Below are 13475 nucleotides of genomic sequence, written 5' to 3' on the forward strand. Positions count from 1 at the left end.
AGTAAAGGTGTTCGAACAGGCCTTCAGCTTCCATATCCCATACGATGCAGTGTACGGCTAATTTGCCTACAAACGTCAGGTGGTCATAATAATCTGGCCACTCAGTGTGTGTACAAATGATATATATGGTGTGTGTGCCAATTAAGTTAATCTAGCCAATTAAAAAGGCCCCAAAATAACTGGCTGGTTCGTCCATGTCAACCAATTGCACATTCGTTACAGATACAAAAATTCTGTCATTTTCTTGAAGCTCATATATTCCACCTTGATAGATGGAATAGAGTCCATATTGTGAATCTTTAGACCAACAACTATTCCTAGCACTTTTCATCAGCAGTATAGGTTCAGCATAGCTTGTAAACTTGTAAATATACTGCACCATTTGTTTGTTTTTCTTTTTGTTCCCTGCTGTTGAATCATCCGCAGTTTCCAGAAATCGAAAGTATGTTTGGGAATAGATATAATAAAAACCCGTTTGTTGGATAATTAACTCTCCTTTCCTCAGGTGAAAATTACTCAAGAATGAATGTCCTCTTCTTGATGATTCCCAGGAGGTTATTTTATGGCCCAAAATGTTTTCATCCTTTGAGTCTGGAGGAAGGTTAGAGAGAAAGAAAGTTTACAAAAAAGGAGGTTGTAGCAAAGGAAGGTGTTTCCAGCAGCTGTTGCTAGCCTATTTTTGGTTGGTATTGCAAAGGGTTTTGATCAAACATAAAATTTCTTGCTCTTCTAATCTTACAAGGATTCCAAATTCTAGTCATAGCAAAATCTGAAGGCTTCTGTATTATTGAGGCCTGTTAGGAGTGCCTTATTTTTCTGTGCCTCGTCTGTCACTCATACCACATCTGCAACACTTATCTCTGAATAGTAGCACAGGGGATGATTCACTTAGACGGCAATCTTTACTCCTGGGCAGAACTTCTGTCTTGGGCCCCTACCTCCTGTACTGGTAAGCTCAAATGAACAGTATATAGGAAACCAAAAGAAACGGATCTACTTTTTTAAGCCCCGAGCTCAGAACTTCTTGCTATTCCTTTGAATCACTTTGGATTCCCTCCTTGGCTTTTTTTTTAGCATTCAAAAAGGCACAATCCAAACTGAAGGCATCTCTAGTCTACAATTAGACAGAGCACAGGTTTGGCAAAGAGATCCCAGATTTAAAGAGCTTTGGACTTTTAAGTCCTAGAGACTGAATGAAAAAGGGTCCTGCAAAATATGATATTCCTTTAAACTTTGGGCTCATCTCCATGAATGATATAAAATTTAGATATTTCAAGAGTTTAAAATAACTATCACATTGGTTGATGAGCAGTAAACACTAATGTTGGAATAATGATCTCACTCGTATGCAAAACATGTTAATTATTTATAAAACACAAGTTCAGGAATATGATAGGAAGGCAACTACTTAGAAAAAAACAGAACAATAAACAAACCTCTCAAAATACTCAAATAATGCTTAACTGCCTGAAATTTCTTAAACTTGGGACAAAACCTTTCCCAATAATAAAAGGGACTTCTTAATGAGTACTTACAATACACCAGGCATTTTGCATGTGTTACTATTTTATGAGGGAAAGATTATCTCTACTTTGTTTAAAGATTGTTTATATTTTATATAAGCAACTGAAGCTTAGTTTGGTTAAATAATTGGTTTAAAACATGTCTGGATAAGGAGGGCTGGGATTTCAAAGTAGGTATTTAGACTCCAAGACCAGTGCACTTAACTACAGCACTCTGTGGACATCTGCTCTGACAGTTAAAAATTCGGTTTAACGTATTTGGTTAAGCTATGTGAAACTGACATTTTTGTAAGTAAAAAAAAAATAGTCAAATATTGGCAACTTCCCACAGTTCAACCAAATATGTCACAAGAATGCTCAGTGACTCAGGGTGAAAGCAAATGACGAATTTAGAACTTTGAAGAGAAAAAATTGGTCAAAGTGAGAAAGAGATATGACTTTAAGAAGAAAAAAAGCAAAAAATGGGGCATGGGAGACTCAAATATGACATTCTCCAACGTTATTGTTTCCCTAAGGCCAGTTATGTCAGGGCAGTAATTGAGCTATTTGTCTGATCATCTTGCTTCTGAAAAGAGTCAGCCTGAGATCTGATTCCTGCTGAGCACTTTGTAGATAGCTATATACACATTTTAGGTACAAGTTAAAGGAATACATTATTTGGGACATAGTCTCCCATTGCCTTCCTTTGAACATATATTTGTTGTTTTTCTTACTTGAAAGTGGGAGTGCGGCCATGCTCTGAATTTTCCCTGTTAGGTGAGCTGCTACTCTCTGAAGTCCTTTTCTAGTTATTAGCGGAGGAGCATCTTGTTGCTTCTCTAAAAGAGAAATGACAACGTATCGTTAGCACTTGTCCAACTACCTCTCATATTGCAGCTCACAGCAGTTGTCAATCAGGCCCTGTGAGCACACTGGGCTTCCAAAGTTGATCATATGGCTTTTCATAAAAATAGCCTACCGTTCACTGTGATGATCAGTTTACTTCAACTTAGGTTTAACTTGCAAAGTATAATACTTTAGACGGGAAGAATAAGCAGTAACATGGGTTATAATTTATCAGTGTTTCTGAAGTCAATACGGTGAATATAACAAAGGAAAGGTTATGGCCCTTTCCAAAAATAGCCAAACAAACAAACAAACAAACAAACAAACAAAAAACTGTGGACCTGCAATAATCATGTTGAGTCATTTAAAGTGCACAAAAAAACAGGTATTGGCAAGTTTCCATTTTGAGTTATATATTATATGAATGATACCAATTTCATCATCTCTAATTTTTCTTATTTGCTAGCTATTAGTGATTCTTAAAGGAGTAGCAGTGGTAACCATTGTCCATAGATACTATAAGCTGGCATCTAACAGTCATTCCTCTCCCCTCCCCTGACTTCCCCAAAGGAACACGGATTGACATACCGATAACGATATCAATACCTGAGCATCTAAATCACGAATTCACTACATCTTAACAAACAAATAACTTATTGACCAGCGACCAAGTACTTAAAAATTACAGACTGAACAAAAAACTCTTAAAAAAATCAGTCCGAACTTCCCAAGTGTGCGTACATTGGTTTTTAAAACACAAGGCAGTGCACTGGGTCCCTCAGAGGCAGCAAAGATTAATCACTGATGACACTGACTGAGTCCTTAAGGGACTTAAACAGTCTTTGGGGAAAGATATGAATTAGAAAGTAAAAATGTATCTGTGAGAAAAGGAACTAAAGGGTGATGGCTTTTCAGAGGGAAAGATTTCTTACTTATTGGGAAGCTGAGGCGAGGGGAGTATTTGTGCTAAGGCCCCTTCCATTCACTTAAACAAACCAAAGTGCCCCTCATGTCTATAACAGGCACTCTTCCAGGGACAAGAAAAAAAGAATTATAAGCAAACAGGCCTAACAAAGTGCAAGGATGATGATCTAAACAGGGTGAAGATGGGCTGGTTTGGGGTCCAATAGAATGGAAAGAGGCTCAACGCAGGGTGCACACAGCATTCCTGGGACAAAGGCATGAGGGGAATTCAATTTCGGGTTTGAATGAGCCAAAGTATAGAGGATTTGAGTGTCAGACTAAGAGATTTAGATTTTATAGGGAGCGGGAAAACTCTAAAAGGTTTTGGTCAGGAAAGTGAAGAGATATGTTTTGTGCTTTAGGCTAATCTGTCTCTCAGAGTAAGGTTGGCTGGATAGAAGATGAGAGGGCTGGAAACTGGCAAGTTAATCAGACTATTATTACTGTGAGAATAGTAAGCTTTAATCTAGGCCAGTAGAAGAGGAAACTAAGAGGTGATAAAATCCCATAGGGGGAAATGAATGGGACATAGAAATCTTCCTTCATTTCTTCTAATTTTGTATTAATTGTTACTTATTCAGGATGGGTGGGCAACTATACGGCACTGAAGACCAAGCATGACATGGAGATGCATAGTCATTTATATTTTATTCTCAGGATTCTCAGCTTTCAAGGTGATGTGTCCATTTACTTATAAGCTCCCTTGTTAAATGATTCATAATGCTTTGCCTGTCCTAGACCTCACCACTTTGTTTTTAAGTATTCAATAATAAAATCCAATTATAAATATCTTGCATTTGAAGTCATTGAAAGGATATGGGAAAGCCAAGCTTTGAAAGCAAATTCTAAAGAGAAGAAATCTCCAACTGGCTATAGCAAACACATCCCAGGAAAGGAAACTTGCAAATATGCATAGTTGAGTGTCATGGATATGCCTGGGTACACTGAGAAGGACCTGATTTCTATCCCTTATTGGGATGAGTAAAATATATCTTTCTTCCAATACTGAACATAGCACGTGTATGTACTGTAGACAATGGATCTGCTGTGCCTCATCAGAAGAGTTGAGTGAGGTGCTCAACACCAACTTTTGTCTTTGGGGAAATGATCAGATGCTTAGACCCTAGGACAAGGTCTTGCCCTCTCTGCCAGTTGATGTGCTCCAGTATATGTACTCAGGCCTGCGTGGCAATTAATATGGAAAAATGGGGCTATAGGGAACCAGGCGCAAAAAAGTAATCAATTTACACTAGTAATTTTTTCTACATATTTATTCAATCAAAATATATGTATGGAGAACCTTCTATGTAGAGAGAGATGGTATTGATACAACATTGTGCATGTACTAACTACCACTGAATTGTGCTCTTTATTTATTTATTTATAATATATTTTCATTGATTTCAGAGAGGAAGGAAGAGGAGGAGAGAGATAGAAACAATAACACTGAGAGAGAATCATTGATCTGCTGCCTCCTGCATGCCTCATACTGGGGATCAAGCCTGAAACCCAGGCATGTGCTCTGACCAGGAATCAAACCATGGCCCCCTGGTTCATAGGTCGATGCTCAACCACTGAGCCACACTGGCTGAGCTGAATTCTGCTCTGTAAATTGTTGTTTGCTATGTGAATTTCATCTCAATCAAAACACACACACAAACACACACACACAGAACTTATATGCATATATGCAAAGCCCATGGACACAAACAACAGTGAGGTGAAGGCCTGAGTTGGGGTGGGAGTTGAGTGGAGGTGGGCAAAGGGGAGAAATGGAGGACAACTGTAATACTTTCAACAACAAAAGTATATTTTTTAAAAGAACCTTCTATATAGAAAGAGATGGTGTTGGCACAACATTATAAATGCACTCACTACCACTGAATTGTACTCATTAATGGTTAATTGTTATGTGAATTTTGTGTCAATCAAAATACACACACACACACACACACACACACACACTGAAGATGGTACAGACAAGGGCAGGGACCTACTACGTTTGAGGCACAGGGTTAGGTGCTGGGTATAGAGAGGTGGGGGAAACAGACACATGTTCTGCCTTTGTGAATCTCTGATCTGGTAAGGAATCAGACACAGAGATAATATATATAAATGAACAAGGTAAGTGTGATAGAGATAACTTTAGTAAGTTCCTTGCACCTTTAGTAAGGGTGCAGGGAACTTACTAAAAAGGTGACCAGGGAAGGTCTGGCAATTAGGTGATGAGAATGGAGAATGAGAAGAAACCCATTATTTTATTTATTTATTTAGAGACAAAAGAAGCCAGCCTGGGCAACAGCACTGAAGAGAGTGTGGGCCAAGAGAAGGCTGCTGATCATGAACAGGAAGAGAGATTGCTGTGGCATGGGGACCATAAAATGAGATTTGTGGGCGGGTAGGAGGATTGTTGGGAAAGGGATGAGGGAATGAGGCGTTTCTGTATAAGGAGCTCTCTTTATGCCATAGAGCCTGTGGTGGTCAGAAGCAGAGGGGATGGGTAATGTGGGGTCCTTATTTATCTTACTTTCAGCCAGTTCTATAAAGGATTTAGATAGCTTATTTACAACACATTAGAAGGTTAAAAAATAAACAATTAAGAAATTGAGGGGAAAGGAAAATCCAATAAGATTCAACTGAAAAAAAAAAGTTCTGGCCATAGGTGGGCCACAGGATTGCTTCTGAGCTTTCTAGCTCTCAATGCAAAAAGGGAAATAAAATCAAGTAGCTTGAAATGCTGAGCAGCTGAGCAGATGTGTGCATGGAGCAGGAAGGAAGAGGATGGAGAGGCTGTCACCCTGCCATGAAGTGGAGAGTAGAAAGTTAAAATAAAAATACTACCTGGAACTGCAGAAATGGCTTCCGGATAGGTTTTCAAACTTATCTGCAAATAATATTGAATAAAGGTTGTTAATTTCCCTAAAAATTTAAAACTGACTCTAGAATGTTTATGGCTCTTTTTACTGATGTCTAACAGGGCATTTCTATGGATGGTGACAATGTAGGAATCAGGGTGAATATTGAAACAACCATCCCCACATGGTGATCAAAGAATGGTCCTCTGTGTGGGAAACTTCTGTTTCTGGATAAAGTTTTTGAAAGTCCACATCTGGAGCAGCACAGGAAGAAGGAGCCACCTGCCGAGTTAGGTCAGCTAAGTCCCACCCAGACCCCTTTGTGGCTGGCGGATGTAGTGGACATGTCACCTCATTTCCTCTATGGTGTGTGTGTGGGGGGGGGGGGGGGGGCTCTGTGTAATGGAGTCCAGGGGCTTTAAGTGATTGGACAGCCCCAAGCCTCTCTCTCTGGGTGCCCACAGACAACCACAGCTCATCAAGATGTGACCTGACCACACCATATCCTGCTCTCATTTCTGAGAATGTGCTGAGGCATTAACATGAAGGTATTTTACCAACTTTCCATACCTTTACCAAAACTCTAGCATCACCCTCTTTGTACTTACCAGTGGGAAAAAAAAAAACTGTAAGAAAGAACAAACACTGAGCCTTTCTGTGAATTAAACAGGTCTTGTCTTGGCTCAACCACAGCTTCTAAATTCCCCTCCATTGGATTCTGTCACCAGGGGATTTTGCCCATCACTGCCCTCCTTTCCCATCACTGTTGTTAATTGGGCAACTACCAGAAACTCCCTTCCCCTGTACTCCCATCCCAAGTCAGAAGCTCTCTGCTTCTGCATCTGCCTCGAGCACTGACTCCCGGTGATCAGGGGACTGCCTGTAGTCCAATGGACACTGGTACAGGCAGGGAAAGCAAGAGGTGGCTTCAGCAATTCTCTCTCTCTCTCTCTCTCTCTCTCTCTCTCTCTCTCTGTCATTCTGGAACAGAAAGGAAGGAAGAAAGAGGATCAGCAGGAGAGAGAGAGGGTAATTCCTACAGTGTGGGAGGCAAAAAACAATAATAATTACAGTATGTTCAAGTGGCCTGGATTCAAACCTGTCAATTGTTAGCTCTGGGAAATTTTCTCAAGTCACTTAACGGATATAAACTTTAACTCCTTCATCTGTTTTTTGTTTTGTTTTGCTTTGTTTTTAAAGGAAGAGGATAATGATTTCTATCTCATAAAGCTATTGAGCATCATGTCCTGGACTCCCAATCATGCCAGTAAAATACTTCCTCCTTCTGTGCTGAGAATGTCCCCAGGATTTTTTAAACAACCCTGGTGCTTACTTCTTTTCAGAGTATTTACATATCTGTGTCCTCCTCTGACTTTTCTGAGGAGTTGAAAGTAAATTATTAATAAATGCTTTCTTGCCAAGAAGGAAGAGCCCAACCACAATTATGTAACTTTTGCCCTTCCTTCCCCTGGCTTCACTCCCAGCCACTTGGGAGCCTGCAAGTCCCTGCGCGAAGCCTCCCTGGAGCCAGCAAGTCCTGGCTCAGGCAGCTCTCTCCACCGCCCTCCTTCCCTGCATAGCAGGCTTCACCCTGTGCCTGTTAGTTACATACTGGTTCTGGCTAGAGATCCTGTTTTAGCAACTTTCATAGACAGAAAATACTGTAATTTGTTACTTGCTAACTGCAAATTGAGATGTCAACTTCAATTTCTCAAAGTATCTCTCTTCCCTGACCCTTTCCTCTCTGAGATCAACATGTGGGAAGAATATAAAACACCATTAATTGGCCTCTTTCATATTCTGAATAAAAGAACACACACACCCTTCATTATTTTTCTGACTTTGAACACATTGTTCTGCCTGTGCCTCCATTTCCACAACATAGGATACAAAGATTAGTCAGGGTGGGGAGATTGTCTGGAGTAGAGGCATGAACTATAGACCGAAAGTTGACTAAGGCCCACTGTTTGGTGCTGTTCTGCCTTTCTGCAGTTCTATGAATTTAGGGAAAACCGCTTAAGCACTCTGGGCCTCAGTTTCCCCTTTTGCAAAACGAACAGTCTAGATGTGACAATCTTAAATATCCCCTCTCCTCCGACCTTCCATGAAAAGCTGGTGAAGTCACCCGAGAGTCCACCTACCTTTCTAACAAACTGTCGTAGCTGCCACTTTGCTTGCCAGCAGGGATTGTTCATATTCTCATCACTGTAGTCCCAAGAGGTGTCATCTTCCTTTAAGAAGCAAGCAATGATCGATTTGAAGGACTTGTCCTGCGTCTAGGACAAGATGGAATATGACACAACATTATTAATTAAGAAATTACATATGTGTCCTCATCCCTCCATTAACCCCCCCAACCCCCCCTCCCCACTCATGCAGTCACCCCCCCTGGAGTGCATGTCCATTGGTTAGGCTTATATTCATGCATACAAGACTTTTGGTTGACCTCTCCTCCTTTTGCCCACCCTTCCCTACCTTCCCTCTGAGGTCTGGCAGTATGGTCGATGCTTCTCTCTGCCTCTGGATCTGCCCCTGTTCATCAGTTTGTGTTGTTCATTATATTTATCAACGAAGTCCTTGATGTTAAACCCAGATGCCCTTACACGCTTGCACACAAGCATATATTCACAAATTCCTAACCATGCAGAGCACTTGAGGCTGATACTGATCTTACAAAAACAGGAAACTCACACAAGGTTGCAAGGTTTGAGGGTGGTGTGTGTGTGTGTGTGTGTGTGTGTGTGTGTGTGTGTGTTTTGGTGTCTTATGGCCTGGTTTTATTTTTAACTATTGAAGTTAAAAATATGTTATTTTGCAGTACAATGGCCTTTTTGTTTTTTCCTGCTACTTGAACTTAGGAAGATTCCAAAGCATGAAGGAAGGATCACACTTAAGGATAACCCTCTTATTGCAAATCGAAATGACTTAACTGTCTGAGAGAGGTTCCAGCCAGAGTCATTTGCCTAAGGTCCCTCAAGTGCAAAAGCATAAACCTGAATTAATTCACTCCTCCACCCACTGTGGCATTGGCATTCATTTGCTTTTAAATGTTTATTTTCTTTCTTCCTTCATTTAATTACAAGAGGAAAACATTCTTCTGGTCAATGTTGTGGAGGTGACCAGTGGGGGCCCCTAAGCTGACAATGGAATTAGATGCTACTTTGCCCCTGCTCACCCTGTACTTTTCTATTGTAGACATCTACACTGAGTGGCCAGATTATTATGAGTTCAGAGATCATAATAATCTGGCCACTCAGTAGATAGTAGAGGCCCGGTGCGTGAATTCAAGCATGGGTGGGGTCCGGCCAGCCTGGCCAGGGGGAGGGGACGTGGGTGGTTGGCCTGCCTGCCTGCTGGTCAAACTCCTGGGTCGAGGGGACAATTTGCATATTAGCCTTTTATTATATAAGATATGCACTGAGTGGCCAGTTTATTATGCGTTCAGAGATCATAATAATCTGTCCACCCAGTGTATTTGCACCTGCAACTTAAGTGGAAGCTGAAAAGTCTTTCCAAAGAAGAAATTCAATCACATGTGGTTTATAAATATAAGAACTTGGCCAGGCACTGCCCTGATGAAATTAAAAACAAAACAAACAAACAACAACAAAAAAAAACAGGCTCACAAACTTCTGTTAACTTGTTGGGATAAAAGATGTATGTGACACAGGAGGGAGGGAGCAATTTTTTTTTAATATATTTTATTGATTTTTTACAGAGAGGAAGGGAGAGATAGAGAGCTAGAAATGTCGATGAGAGAGAAACATCAACCAACTGCCTCTTGCACACCACCTACCGAGATGTGCCTGAAACCAATGTACGTACATGCCCTTGACTGGAATCAAACCTGGGATCTTTCAGTCTGCAGACCGAAGCTCTATCACTGAGCTAAACCGGTTTCGGCGGGAAGGAGCAATTTTAACTCTTGCTTCCCAGCAGTTGGAAGCTGCAGAGCAAGGGGCAGGAACAGGGCAAGGCTCAGCTGAGAGCTCGTAGGAGCAAGAAGTGTTATCTCTACAAGGAAGTGGAGTTGGAGAGGGGTAAATACCGAGCAGGGGCCAGAAGCAGAGTTCAACTGCTGACTAATGCCTCCGGAAATTTTTCAGAAAAGCTTTGTTTGGTAGGGAAAATGGAGGAAGTCCCTAGGCATCATGGCAGGGAGGTTGACAAGCTAATGTGGTGCTATTGTTACCTCAAATTCAATGAGGCCCAGAGACAAAAAGGACACACCGGCAACCTAGAGACTATAGAGAAGTAAGAAACACTTTTCTACAAGCAAAGCAGAACAAAACAAAAGCCCCACCCAAACCATCTAATCCCACCTCCTAGTTAAGCTTTCCATGATATCTCTTTTGTTTACAGGGTTGAGATCAGCCTGTGTAGAGGCAGTTTTGTGTATGGTTGTTTTCTCTGAAGACTCTGTAAAAATGTCATGTTCTTTAAGTCTGTGTGAAAGTGGATGTATGGATAGCATAGATATTTTTATGACACTCACTTTAGAAAATTAATAAAAGGTAAAAAAATAAAAAGGTAAAAAGCACCCTACCACAATCTATAAAATATGGGTGTTTAAATTTCCTTCCTACTCACAGGTTTTGACAATATACAATTAGTCAAACAAAAATATGAGGCTAAAAAGTTGAGTTGGTTTATTTTTATCAATTTTGCATTTATAGTTCCAAATGTTTTATATAGTTGAGAAACACACAAATTAAAATGGCACTGTTTTGTTTTGTTTCTCTCTCTCTCTCTCTCTCTCTCTCTCTCTCTCTCTCTCTCTCAAATGCACCTGGATTTGTCCCTGAACCATCTACAGGCATAGAATGGCAATTTTATTTTCAATTATTTTAGGATGAGCAGTAGAATGTGAGCTATGGCCAACGAATAGGTAGAATGCCTATTTTTAGTCTCACTATTATCAACACACAAATGCAACAGATCTAAAACCAAAATACCTCTCAAGCAGAGAAAGGAAACGTTCACTGTAAAGTTTTCAAAGAGGAGCAAGGAGAGAGGCAAAGGAGAAGCCGTTAACATGAGGGTGCTGACAGCTGCTATGAACCCATATGCATTGTACTGACCTGCTGCATCACACTGGTGAAGTACAAGTAAACCACGGCCACGCAGACACACTGCAGGAACACTATGAAGGTCAGCATCAGGCAGAACCTCTGCCCGGGACTGGGCTTCTCTGGGGCCATAATTGCTGTCATGGTCTGACAGGAGCAAACGACAGGCAGTTCTTTCTCAGGGCTGCACTGCAAATATAAGAAAACAAGAGCAGGTTGGAGCTTGTTTTATTGGCTGTGAGAAGACACGAAACTGAAAGTAAGAAGCAACAACACACTGGGGCAGCCGGGAGATAAGGGGAGTGAACTGACAATTCTCGGGGACAAGAGAAGTGGGGGGTGTGGGAAGAGACTGAACATAAACTGTGCACCTATGGATGAGGACAATGGGGGGTGGGGAAAGGGCAGAGGGTGGGGTGGGAACCTGATGGAGGGGGGGGGAAATGAGGAACATTTGTAATAATATGAACAATAAAGATTTATTTTTTTAATTAAAAAAATAAAAGTTTGCTGAGGCAAAAAATAAAATAAAATAAAATAAACTGATAGGAAGGAAAAAAATTAAATAAATAAAATAAAATATACTAAATAATAATCAAGAACAGACCCAGAGACAAGGAGGCGTGGATCAGACTGTCGGATCTCAGAGGGAGGGCTGGGGAAGGTGGAGATAAAGGGGAGAAATCAACCAAAGAAATTTATTGATTAAGGCATCACATATTTGTCCTTATCCCCCATTCCCATCCCATACTCCTCCCCACGTATGCCCCCACCCTCCTGTTGTCCTTGACCACTGGTTAGGCTCATGTGTATGCACACATATCCCCCTCTGCCCCAGCATGTTGTTTCCTCTCGCAGCCCTTTCAGTTTCATATATATATATATATATATATATATATATATATATATATATACACACACACACACACACACACACACACACTGTGGGTGAGAAGGGCCACACGCTAACCTGACAAGCTCAGGGGAGGCTGCATGGCAGCCTTGCAAACTCAAGAGACCTAAAATAACCACAAAGGATAGTCTGGAAATTAAATATTGAACCTCAAACAGGTTATAGTGAGTAGTCATGTCCCAGGCCAGTATTTTTCCTGACAAAGATCAGCTTAGATCTTTATTAAACCCGTTTGTCTTTTAGCCTCTAAGATGATAACATATCAGTGAAATGCATGGGTAACTTGTAACTTCCCTTTTCTCAAGACCCTTCAAGGCACAACAAATGGCAATAACAGGACTTATTGTTATCAAGTTAATTGTCAACTGTTAATTATGGTAAACTATCCTGTATTCATCTCTGTAAAAGAAGCATATGTCCATCATTTCTCTTTTTACTCTATCCCGGAGGTTTCCCCACTTTGCTTTATCCCACCTCCTTAATCTATCACCAATGGATTTCATGTAACCCACCTATATCCCTTCCTTTGATTGCAATATATAAATACAGATGTAACCCACCATTCTCCGGAGCATTATCTCAGCATATGTTGATAGTTTGGCTCAAATAAACTCACAAAAATTCTTTACAGGTTTCAATGATTTTTTATGTTAACAATACGTTTAAAGTCTTTTTCAAGTGTGTTTATGTCCTGGGTACATGCTTTGGCTTAGAATTAGAGCTTCTTTTTTGAAAATTTATTTTTCTTGATTTCAGAGAGGAAGAGAGAGTGGGAGAGATAGAAACATCAATGATGAGAGAAAATCATTGATTGGCTGCCTCCTGCATGTCCCCTACTAGGGATCGAGCCCACCATCGGGTATGTGCCCAGGACCAGAATTGAACCTGGGACTGTTCAGTCTGCAGGCCAACGCTCTATCCACTGAGCCAAACTGGCTAGAGCAATATTAAACAATTCTGATTCCTGATGTCCGGGCCTCCAAGATTCTGATGTCTGGGCCTCCAAGATTCTGATGTCTGGACCTGACAGGTTTTTAATCTCCCCAGATGATTCCAATCTTGAGAACAAACTGACCTCTAAAAGGTTTTAGATGCTAAGACTCTCACCTTGTCTGAAAGGTCCATTGAAGGCAGAAGTGACTGAGTTTCATTGGCTGGATTCTATTATCCTTTCAGTTCGTAACCAGACTCTTTTTCATTCACATAGAACTGATAGATGCTCCCTTCCCCAAACTGGTGGGTGGAGTATGATGTAACCTTCGGCCTGGACACACCTGAGTACCTAACCAGGCACCTCATATGGACTATACATTGAACCACCAATCAC

General features: G+C 40.9%; 1 protein-coding gene and 1 long non-coding RNA gene across 2 annotated transcripts in view; one reads left to right on the forward strand and one right to left on the reverse strand.

The window, feature by feature from the left end:
• On the reverse strand, positions 1-11424 carry TNFSF10 (TNF superfamily member 10). Its single transcript, XM_036443806.2, has 5 exons — positions 11248-11424; positions 8308-8442; positions 6153-6195; positions 2237-2341; positions 1-591 (listed from the first exon to the last, which is right to left on the reverse strand). The coding sequence occupies exons 1-5, from the start codon at positions 11377-11379 to the stop codon at positions 152-154; spliced, it is 855 nt and encodes a 284-aa protein (XP_036299699.1). The 5' UTR covers positions 11380-11424; the 3' UTR covers positions 1-151.
• LOC123652605 overlaps positions 10546-13475 on the forward strand; it is a 24055-nt gene continuing 21125 nt past the window's right edge. Inside the window, exon 1 of the long non-coding RNA XR_006742042.1 lies at positions 10546-10621. This is a non-coding gene — a long non-coding RNA (uncharacterized LOC123652605). The remainder of the gene's footprint in view (positions 10622-13475) is intronic.

This window comes from Pipistrellus kuhlii, unplaced genomic scaffold, assembly GCF_014108245.1.
Source record: "Pipistrellus kuhlii isolate mPipKuh1 unplaced genomic scaffold, mPipKuh1.p scaffold_m20_p_2, whole genome shotgun sequence".
NCBI classification, from domain to species: domain Eukaryota; kingdom Metazoa; phylum Chordata; class Mammalia; order Chiroptera; family Vespertilionidae; genus Pipistrellus; species Pipistrellus kuhlii.

Bases quoted from the DNA above. Each gene is read 5' to 3' on its own strand.
- TNFSF10 (XM_036443806.2), bottom strand. From the start codon at position 11,379: ATGACAGCAATTATGGCCCCAGAGAAGCCCAGTCCCGGGCAGAGGTTC. The intron at 8,443-11,247 runs GTCAGTACAATG...ATCTTGTCCTAG, and splicing joins TCACCAGTGTGATGCAGCAG to ACGCAGGACAAGTCCTTCAA. The intron at 2,342-6,152 runs GTAGTATTTTTA...TTTCTCTTTTAG, and splicing joins AGCCATTTCTGCAGTTCCAG to AGAAGCAACAAGATGCTCCT.